The sequence below is a fragment of the Poecilia latipinna genome, unplaced genomic scaffold (assembly GCF_001443285.1).
Source record: "Poecilia latipinna isolate Pla-1442-1.1 unplaced genomic scaffold, P_latipinna-1.0 Scaffold63, whole genome shotgun sequence".
Lineage (NCBI taxonomy): Eukaryota > Metazoa > Chordata > Actinopteri > Cyprinodontiformes > Poeciliidae > Poecilia > Poecilia latipinna.
Window position 1 is genome coordinate 364288 of NW_015112679.1, and position 11104 is coordinate 375391.

An 11104-nucleotide genomic window follows, 5' to 3' on the forward strand; every position below is an offset into this window, starting at 1 on the left:
TATATATATATATATATATATATATATATATATATATATATATATATATATATATATATATATATATATATATATATATATATATATATATATATATTAAAGGGGCACTATTATGTATTTTTCAAGCACATAGAGTCATTTTATAGCTCAATCAAGTAACCATGTTACCTTCAGTTGTTATAAAAAATGCTGTATATATCAAATATGACTTAGAAGAAAACTGAATTTGTAATTTGACGCTTTGGATTTGGGCCTCTGTCTCTTTAAAAACTCCTGCTTTCTCTGAAACTCCTCCTTCAGGAATGTTTTTAACCAGCACTACACTGAGAAGTAGCTCCTATAATGAGTTCAGCAGATCTTCAGTTCCATCAGCTGTTTGCTAATTGCCGCTGGCTAGTCTGAAGGAGCTGAGAGGAGGAGGTGCAAGGGAGGGCAGCTCTGTGAGGCTTAAGCTTGGAAACTGCAGCTTTAAGGAGGAACTGCACCTCAAAGGTGGAGCTAAGTCCAGCCATGAATGGTTGCCATGGGAGATTAAAGGATTTCTCAAACATACATGGAGGAATCAAATCAACACTCCAGGTATGATTTTTATGAGGGAAAAACATTGAAACAAGAAGTAAAGTAAAAAAAAAAAAAGCAGCTTTTGCATAATACTGCCTTAGCACATCTTATGACAAATACGAACAAAATAAACAAAATAAACAAAATTCCTTGAGAAATATGGAGCAGGAAGAACAAGAAAGATCTCACTATCTGCCTCCCTGCTACAAAACAACAAAATACATCATGAAATATAATAACAAGGGATTGATGGTATTTTTACTACAAGCTTGTCAAAGTACTCACTCAGATGATACGGAGTGTCGGTGGTCAGCCTGGGGAGGCACTCTTGACGGGACGCTTCCATCCACCTCTTCTGTTTCAGGCTGACAGGACGAACAGAAATAAAACAATGACAAGTCATATTAAGCGTCTAGTGACAAGTATCGAATGCTGCTGTCACTATCGACATGGCAATATCCGCTACTGCAATATTTTCTGTTTTGAGAGGAGATGCAGGTCCTGGCATGAGACGAAAACGTAGGAATGCTGCCGTTGGCTCGTCATTCATTTGGATGTGAGAGAGGTTTGTCTTGTGTGGCATCAGACGCACCTGTGCGAGAGGCGGCAAAACGGTCTGGTGCTGCTGCAGTTTAAAGAACTTGCTGATGAAGTCTTGTTCTGCGAGACACAGAGGCTCCAGCTCACTGAGGACCTGCTCAAATATCTGCGAAAACAACCACACTCCATTTAACTCAAGTACAAAACAAGACGCACACAATAAATGAATGAAAAGAAGAACACTCTGATTTTATTACGTTTTAATCTATGTAAATACTGCCTCAGAAATGATAAGTTCACTTAGTCTTTTTTTGTCATTATTCAAAGCTACAACTAATAATTATTTTAGTAATCAATCGTACTATCGATTGTTCCAATGATTAATCAATTAATCCAATTAAAAAACTGGCACATAATAATAACTAGATAGCAAAAGCTGCTTAATTGGAGATTATTTTTTTCTTCATAGAATTTGAACCAAGTGAAGCTAAGTACAATTTTTTACTGATTGTACCTTTACAGTTCTGGGTAGCACATATACAGTTTTTTTATTTCTGCAAAATGTATATTTTTGTACAGCTTTGGCTTAATCACTGCTCTGAATATTTTGTTATTTCAGCAAATGGCAATTTTTTGAGTCTGTATAATCACTAATACGTTAATGATTAATCGCTTACTAAATTAGTTGATTCTTTTTAATCATCGATTAATCACAATTTATTCGATGAATCATTTCAGCCCTATAATTGTTAAATAAATTATGTATTTGATCTTCATTTAAACTGCACTTGTTTAAATAACTTCCAGGAAGAACCAGCTAACTTTCTTCCCCCGGTAAGCTTTTCCCTGTTGTAGACTGAAAAATGCACCATCACCTTGTCAAACTTGGTCCTGTCGGCCACATCCAGGTCGGAGGCAGACATGTTGCCCATGTCCAACAGGGAGGAAGACTGAGATCGGCGGCTGTTGGAGCCTTGAACAGTCAGCTTGTTCAGGCTGGAGGTGGAGCCCGTGAGCTTCCCAGAGCTGCCATGCAGGCCTGACGCAGCACGGTCAACACAGTAAGTCGGTGTTTAGCAAGAAAAATGTTCAATCTTGAGTTCTACACATTTGTTTTTAAAATGCACAACTCAAGCAGCAATTATTTTAACACAAAGTGTCATTTTGTTGGGTCCTTTTGGCATTAACCACAGAATTACAAAGTGCGTTGAGCGATTAAACAGCATTGAGAGGCTTCAACATAAACCAAGCAATTACACTGCAAGGTAATGGACTGTATTAGGTGGAGTGTGAAGATAGGATTACTTTTTTCTTCTTTCTTTAGTGCAGTGATTAAAAGCACACATTGTAACAGACAGCTCAATCCAAATCTCATACTTACTTTCCGTTTCCTGTTTGAGCGCACTCTCTTTCCGAGGAAGCGTGGCTGCAGCCAGTTAGAAAGGCAGGCATCAAAGACAGACACAGGTTAGGCTTAAAACATGCAGCATGGGACAGAGGAGGGCTAGGTGTTAGCTGTACCAGTTCATGTTAACGCTCACAAACGCTGCAGTAGTTCAGACAAACCTTTTGAAAACAAATTCTTGTTTTCATAGGCCAAAAAAAAAAAGAAAAAAGAAGCTAATAAAGAGCGCAGGAAGCAGAGATGTACATTTCTGCCAAACATCAAAGCTCAACCGAGGATTCTATGCAGATATTAAATATTCAGAGCTGAGCATGAAAAGAGCCTGTGCAAAGGGAAAAGAAGACATTATTAAAAGATAAAACACAAAGCAAGACTTTAGCCCCTGGGATGACATGTATAAGTCGGTGAAATATACTTTGAAAACAGAACTTATGCGAAAAAAGCTCTAAAAGAGTGAGGCGTAGCTTGTTTCTTTCACATTTATTTGACTAAATGATATAAGAAGAGAGTTCCATTCACACACAAGTTAATGTACTGAAGAAACGAGGCATGCTTCACCATTCAGACTGTGACGAGAGGTAGAAGCTCTTACCAAACTTTCCCTTTGCTTCCTTGGATGTACCTGCCATCTTTATTTTGGCAACTTCGAAGAAGTCTTTGATTTCCCGCTCGTACAGTCGGTTCATATAATCGACATAAGTCTGAAAGGTAAAATGTCACCAACTTAATATGCTATACTTGTACTGTATGACATAATAGAACAGAAATGACAGCTTGACAGTATTTACACGAAACCTGAAAACAAAAGTGTGATCTTAGTGCTTTTATTTCAAGCAGAAACGCAACAATTATTCATACTGCTGCTAAAGTAAAAGACAATAAAATAGGAGCTGCAGTGTTGTTTTGAACATTTATTTAATCTTATTTTATAAGTAGACTTTAGCAGATTTAGAATAAGTATCTGAAGAGTTTTGCAGTACTTACTATTATCTCTGATTAAACTGTGGAGAAAATAGTAAAAATCAAGAAGCGTGCTAAAAAAAAAAATCATGTTTCCATAATTCATGGTTTTTAAAAATTCATGTTACAGAAAGTAAAACATTAAGTCAAGTGAGGCATACAGCTGGACATGCAGACAGGAATGGTTTTCTGTGGTGAGATGAGTCACAGATATAGTTATGTGGCGACCATAGTAAAACGAATGCTTCCCATGAGGACTGTTCTAAAAGTTGAACTTTGTGTTGGAAGCATCATGGTTTTGGAAAGTCTCACTGCCATCATTTTTGAAATGTTCAACATCATCAAACTATCGAGTTACATTTTTGATGCTTATAACCACAATTGACAACATGGGTGTGCTGTGACTGTAAACTGACCCTCGACAGGCCTTCATACTTCTCCCTGTGGGTGTTCTTCAGCCACTCCATCAGCTTGGCGTAGCGCAGCAGGTCCCTGTGGAGGGGGCTGTGTTTGGGCAGGCTCAGCTCTGCCGTGTTCTGAGACAAGGTGGAGCTCTGATCGTGCCCCTGAGGAAAGGATCGGGGAAAAACAAACAAAAACACCCTGTTAAAAGTGTAAATCCTCATTTTCTTTTAGATCCATTTTAGCCTCACGCTGATTGCTTTTAATCCCAAACTTTTGGACTCAAAACTTTCCAAGTGTTTAACTCTCACGGGCCTCATCTCTGCTTCAATCTGTTAGCATGTTTGTTCTCTATTGTTTTTCACTGCTGGACATGCACACGGAGCATAAAACAGGCAGAGCATTTTATGACATGAGTTCATTGCAAGTAAGCTAATGTGAGCACCCAAACATGAAAAGTCCTCAGCCAAGTCAGTCAGTAAGGGGGGAGGAAAATGGACCAAGCTCTTTAGCTTTGAGATCAGATGGGAGATGTTAAGGAATTAGAAAAACACCCCATGCAATGTTGTTCTGTGTGACGGGAAAGCCTGGAATCTCATGGAAACTGGAGTGGATTGTGAGGCGAAAACATTAGCAAGAGGAGGGCAAGTGGGGCAGGGGGTGAGGGGCGGGGTTGCCGTGAGGGTACTCACTGGAAGCGACAGACAGGAAGACCTATAATACTGAGGGATGGTCATTTTGAAGTAACTGAAGTGGTTGAACTGACACAGAGACAAAGAGCAGAGTGGGATGATTCAAAGTGAGCAAAACACAGAGTCAAGAACAGGCTGGAAAAAAACACAGGAAGCTCAGGAAGAGCGTGCTCGCTAAACAGGACGTTCATGAGCGGCGGAGGAAAAGAGCCTGGAAACAGAGCAGCTGGGGTGTGACTGTGGCTTCACGGCTCAAACACGTACAGGGTGGATGTGGGGGAAACCACAAAGTTTTAAACTTTTATTCCCACAATTTTGCTAATAGCTACGTTTGCTTTTGTGTTTAAATATGTCAAAGAATGAGGAAAGGAATGCATTTGAAGTTATATTTCAGGATTGTCAGGTCTACTATGAAATGCCTTTGAGAAGTATCCATAACACTTGAACTTTTTCACATATTGCAACATTTTAACCAAAAACTTCAATGTATTTTAAAAGGGATTTTATGTGTTAAACCAAAACAAAGTTGTGTAAAATCACAAACATGTTTCTCGATATGTTTTTCAAATAAAAATCTGAAAGCTGAGGTGTGCATTTCTAGTACGTTCCTTAAACCTAGAGTGTGTAACTTATAAAAAATATATTTTTTATATATTTGTTAAAAATGTCACTCATCGTCCAGCGCTAACTACAAACAACCAATCGGGGCCAGGAGGCGGGTCTTGGCGCTGTTAATCTCTTCCTGTATAACATCCCAGCAGCGTCATATGGAATTCAAACTGAACACAGATCATCTATGAACATCACTTTTCAGGACCACACATGTCAGATTTTCATTTGTAAAAACAGTCATCCACCATTTCATCTTGGTCCATCACAAAAAATTGTAGCAAAATACATTAAAACTTGTAGTAGTGATGTTACACGCTACTTTTAATGGTTCATCGTATTTTTCACGTAACCTGCAGGTTCACTTCTCTATTCAGTTTCTTTGCCTGTCAGTCTAGATTTTACATACATATATATATATATATATATATCACAAAATAAAACCTTAGCTTAAGGGAATAATGCTGAGTAGTCACATCATGTGCACCATTTACTGAATGTCAATCACTAGAAGGCTCTGATGGCGATGTCAAAATGACACTGAGGCCGTTACCTGGTGAACAAACACATTATTGAGATGATTGGTGAGGCGACGAGCAAAAGTATCTCTCAGCTCGGCGAACAGCTTCTGCTGCTGGTTAACGGCCGCCAGCTGCTCATGGCCTGTAGGAAGAAAATATTAACCATTACAGCTGATTACATAAAAACCAAACTACAACTAAACCTGACGTAATTAGCAATAAATCAATTAATCGCATGATAAATTGATTGACTTTTCTCCTGGTTATTTATTTTGGATGTTTAAAATGTTTTCCAGTTTCAGTCTTAAATGTTTAACAGTTAAAAGGTTTATTGATCTTTGAGAGGGTGTACTTGCATTAATGAACTAAAAATTGTCTGAAACAATTTTTTGTTTCAGACAAAAAATTGCTCCAGAAGCTCCAATAACTTCTGGAGCAATTTTCCATCCAGAAATTGTTAACGCGACAGACGCAACAACCACTAGATGACTTTCTAGTGTTCAGTGTTCACTGACCTGGCCGCAGAGCCACATTCATGCACTGCAGCAGAGCTTCAGAGGCACTGATGCATGCCTCGATACCTCTAGGCGAGGTCAGGTCTCCCTCCTGCAAGGCCCTGATGTGTCCCTTTGACAAGTCCATGTAGTTCTGCAAAAGGACAATCAGATTTCTCCATTAAAACACTTGATAACTTTTGGTCAGAGGGGAACAAAACAAAACAAACAAACATACAAACAAACAAAAAAAACGCCTCACCACTAAGAACTGGATCTCATCCAGCAGTTTGCCGTTGTTGGTGTTGCTGATCTGAATGAGGCGGTTGCTCTGAGAGATCTGGTCCATCTGGTCCTTGACGCTCTGCAGCATCTCCTCGTAGCTGCTCAGCTTCCCCTCGATGGTGTCCACCTCGGCCAGAGCCTCGTCCAGGAGCTGCATCAGGATGTTCACCTGCTTCTCCGATGCCATGATGGACTGAATGTTGGCCTTGGAGTAAAAAGAGATAAGACCCAGTAAAAAAAAAAAAACACAACAACAAACATCATTCTGGATTTCTGTGTCAAGACTATCAGGAAGTCACTTTGCTCACCCCGTCTAAAACCTGCAGCTCCTTGAAGAGCTTCTCTGCGAAAGCTTCCGCGTTGGAGACGGCGAACTCGCACATCTCCATCATGCTCTCGATGTCCTGCTCCTCACGCGTGCTGAGCTCCTGGTACTCTTCCAGGGCGTCTTCGTCACCACCTGCAACGCTCTGACTCTCACCGCTCGGCACCGACTCTTAAAAAAAAGAAGAAAAGGTCATGAAACAAAAACGACGTGAAATCGAAAAGAACAAAGAGTGAATCTTTTTAAAACTGGGTATTTTGGGAGTAGTACGTTTCAAATTTCTAAACAGGAAAACCACAATAAAAGTCGTGTTGAGTAGAAGGAAGTACTATTATTCTGACGGATTTCTTGTTTTACCAAACTATATCTTGATTGGACATTTTTCCAACCACTGATGAAAATGTAGGGTTAAGGGGAAAGCAAAATTTGGTAGTAGCATGAAGAAAGGTTGAAAATGTTCTCGTAGCTTTTAAACTCTTCCACATTTTGTCACTTTACAACCACAAACTTCAATATATTTTATTTTGATTTCATGCAATAGAGCAACAGAAAGCAGAAAAGGACACAGCACCTAGTTTGTTATTAACATTACGAAACAAAAACAAAAGCATGCTCTTATTGGAGAAGTGACAGGAAACGTCTCACCCTAAATCCAACTGGAAATCTGTAACCACATGTTTACAGATGTTCTGCATCCAGTCAGACTGAGCTTAAGATATTTTAAGAAAAATCAGCAAAATTTCAGTCTTCAAAATTGCTAAGTTAACAAAAGATATCCCAGTAAATGTGACTCTACCGGGTGTTGAGCAAGTGGAGTTTCTCAACACTGAAAGTAACTAGTTGTAATGGACTATACCTCTTTTTTTTATTATTTTGAAAGCCATGTTGCTGTTGTTTTTTTTTTTTTGCTTCCATTTCAAAAATCATGCTCTACTTTGTGTTTGTCACTAAATTCCCAATAAAATGCATTAAAGTTTGTGATGGCAATGGGACAAATCAAGGGAAAGTTTAAGTCCTACGAATGTTTTTTGGCAGGGCACTTTATACACTCAAATAATAAACTCAAAAAAGTCAGGATAAACTAAACATACAATGCATGAAACCATGAAACCACTAAAGATTCTAATAATTAAGGAGAAATAGCAAAAAAAAAAGAAAAAAAAGGGAAAAAGTCCGTAGGTAATTAAAAATGAAATTGTTCTACAGAACATTTATATAAAAAAATAAGAATAAACAAAGATAAAATAAAAGCCTTCCATGTTTAGTTATACACGTCATATTACTGGAGCTATATAACAGTGAGGGTCTCTGATGAGGATGATGGTTTGATGTTATGAAAAGTACAGTGGAAAGAAATGAGGAAGGGGAAATTTAGTCCTACCAACCTTCCGCTTTAGGAAGTTCTGGCCAGAGAAGTTTAAGAGGAAAAAAAGTAAGAATAAAGAAGAATTTAACATGTAGAATAAACATAAATTGAGACACAAAGCAGATTTATTAAGCATGCTACAAATAAAGAAACTCAAACATAATCCAGAAAAGTTGTCCCCTTTCGCTAAAACTGAAGAGGCAGACTGAATTTTAACTTAAAGCAATCATCTTGGGAGAAAGATGCAACTTTAAAAGAAATATAATTCGTATTACAAAAAGGGGAACGCAGTCCCAGCGATGGCTGCTAACAGAGTGACTAACAAACCTTCAAGAAGCTGAGAACTGACATTGACAAACTCCAGCTTCTTCCTCAGATAACGCTGGTTCAGCTTCCAAATGCAGGAAATGAAGGAGTTCTTCTCTGCTGTGCTGCTAGCCAACCATTTGTAGACTTTCTCGAAATGGAGATCAAACTCAGGATTCTCCTGAAATGTAACACAAAGTACGTTACGTCTGACTCCATGACATTTGAGCACAGTAGGACGAGAGCAGACTCTGACCTTGCTTGCATCTTTAGCATCCACTACTGTTAGGTCTCGGAGTTCCCACATCTGCTGCCTCTTGTAGAAGTCGCCTTTGTCAGATTTTTTCACTTTAACCACTTTAACTTGTACAGGCCTCTCTGTGGTTACTGCAAGCACACATTTGATTTATTATAAACAAGTAGTTTTTCTTATATTAATTCATTACTCACAGATGGTTCTCGTACCTGTGGCGCACAGGAAGCAGTTTTTCTTTTTCTTTCCTGCCTTGCAGACATTTACTATGCCAAGGAGACGCTCATCGTTGGGCGTGAAGATGTCCCTCTGGAGAGCATGCTTGATGGCTGTCATGGTGGATGCTGTCATACAGAAAGAAAAAAAAGATTACTAGGAACCACAGTGTCCATCAATACAAGCCCTCAAGTTTTATACATAGCACAGGCAGCTGATTGGCCCTGAAGAGTAAAACATAGCAATAAGCCACGACTGCGAGAACATTCTGACCACGTCAGAACGACATCAGTGGCACACAGCGAAGGAGAAACCAAAGGACAGAGTAGGAACACACACACATCAAAACTTTAATGCTGCCACATGTTTAATTTGTAATTCAAATCACAAATTATAATACTATGCTTAGCTTTATTAGAAATAATCAACAAATCAATCAGCCTGAGATCAGATTTGAACGACCTTTTGGTAAGTCAAATGCTAATGAAAGTGAGGTTCTCTCTTCCTAATTGTTAACGGATGAATGAGGATTATTTTAGCAATAGCTTTATTTTCTGATTGATTGCAAGTATTACTTCATAACTTCCCATCTCTTATGTGTAATCCTTAGAAGTAACATTTAAATTGGTCAAAATCAGAAAGAAACCTCTCAAATCACTCTTTAAAGGTTATGTTTTGCATCATAATAAAAGGGCTTTGAATGTCCAATAGAACATAGATTACCAAAAACGAATAGTATTCAATTCAATAACACCTTTTTAATCCTTAAGGAAAACCAATGGTGTAGTTATTCTCCTGTTTGTGTTGCATTAGTTCTGAACATGCTATCTTGTTGAATAACTACGCTCTATTTTGCATGCATTCTTCTTTGCACAGTGAAGTCGAATGAAGTCCTAAGAAAAGAGTCAACTTTCTTTATTAGTTTGTTCAGCTTTTTTAAGTCACTGGCTCTGATGTTGCTTCCCCACCCATTTGAATGTTTTTGTTCTCTTCTTGAATACAGGAAATTCTCAGCAATAAATGCTAGTTAGTTTAGGGATTAATTGGATGTATCTTGCTTTATGAATCTGGTACTTTTCCGCTACCTTGTATTATGATGTTATCAGGAAAAAGCTCAGACTATTGGTACAACAAAGTACGCAGGAAGAAATAAAAAGCCTTTTTTTTTTTTTTAGATAATTCAACACCTGTTTAGACTCGATTTTAGCACAAGAGCTCAACTAATAACAACAACACAGCTGCTGTCTTCTCTGCTAATTTTTCGGATTAGCTCTGCTGAGCTAAGCGATTAGCATCAGCTGCGCAGCTTGCAGATACAGAGCAAAAAGCACGTCAACTTAAACGAGAGAGTAACTAGAGTCCCATAAAATTTGTCGAGCAAAATACCATCTTTCAAACCTTTTAAAGAATAAAAACAAAACGCAATGGTTACCTTATTTTTTTATCAACCCACCAGCCCTTCAAAGCACCGCCCTCTCACTTCCTGGTTGACGAGCTGAGCCGTCACGTGACGCCCTCCAACCCGAAACCACTCCCACTGACACCATCCTTCCGTATCTTTATTTAACAAATAAAAACTAAGGGCTAAGCAAAAAGGTATGAGTCTTTGTATTAACCAATGATTTTTAAGGATAATCTTAAGATTATAACTTTAGAGGGCATCTTTTCTAATCTTGTCCAGCAAAACAGCTTTTACATAATATTAAACATTCTCTTCTTTTATTGGCAGGAGCTTCTTATTATTAGCCACAAAAACAGCTAAACAATATATAAAATCATTGATGCTCCAATTTCAGCACCCCCTATAATTCCAGTAAAATAACGGCAACTAAACCATGTTGGTGTCAATTGATACCATTCCAGCTTCATTTATAGAGTACTTTGAACACCCGCAAGACCAAAGGGCTGTACACAAAAGTAATGAAATAGCAATCCCATGCCCCCTAGCCCCAAGCTTTGTAATATCTACAGTGAGAGCAATAATGAAAAAATGCTAAATTAACAAGACTGGATCAGAGGATGTTCATCTTTTTTGATTGGTTATTAAAGTCTAATAAGTTAAGCGTGGATTCACATAGGCAGGACTTTAGTAAAGCATAATTTCATCCAATCAGCAAGGAAACATACAGAGCAGACTAATGAAAATAAAGAACTGAACAACAACACAGC

At 38.3% G+C, this 11104-nt stretch overlaps 1 protein-coding gene across 7 annotated transcripts in view; it reads right to left on the reverse strand.

The window, feature by feature from the left end:
- The window catches only part of exoc1 (exocyst complex component 1), a 15499-nt gene extending 5031 nt beyond the window's left edge, over positions 1-10468 (reverse strand). Inside the window, exons 1-16 of one of the 7 annotated variants that reach the window (XM_015058240.1) lie at positions 10368-10468; positions 8932-9063; positions 8723-8853; positions 8488-8647; positions 8180-8197; positions 6778-6965; positions 6447-6674; positions 6206-6338; positions 5723-5832; positions 4561-4629; positions 3883-4032; positions 3099-3207; positions 2483-2527; positions 1977-2140; positions 1154-1267; positions 847-926 (exon numbers count right to left, since the gene is read on the reverse strand). In XM_015058240.1, the coding sequence (XP_014913726.1) occupies positions 847-926; positions 1154-1267; positions 1977-2140; positions 2483-2527; positions 3099-3207; positions 3883-4032; positions 4561-4629; positions 5723-5832; positions 6206-6338; positions 6447-6674; positions 6778-6965; positions 8180-8197; positions 8488-8647; positions 8723-8853; positions 8932-9055 (1823 nt within the window). In that variant the 5' untranslated portion in view covers positions 9056-9063; positions 10368-10468. The remainder of the gene's footprint in view (positions 1-846; positions 927-1153; positions 1268-1976; positions 2141-2482; positions 2528-3098; positions 3208-3882; positions 4033-4560; positions 4630-5722; positions 5833-6205; positions 6339-6446; positions 6675-6777; positions 6966-8179; positions 8198-8487; positions 8648-8722; positions 8854-8931; positions 9064-10367) is intronic. The other 6 variants (XM_015058248.1, XM_015058264.1, XM_015058256.1 and 3 more) reach the window with 6 other exon arrangements.
- Positions 10469-11104: the final 636 nt, after the last annotated feature.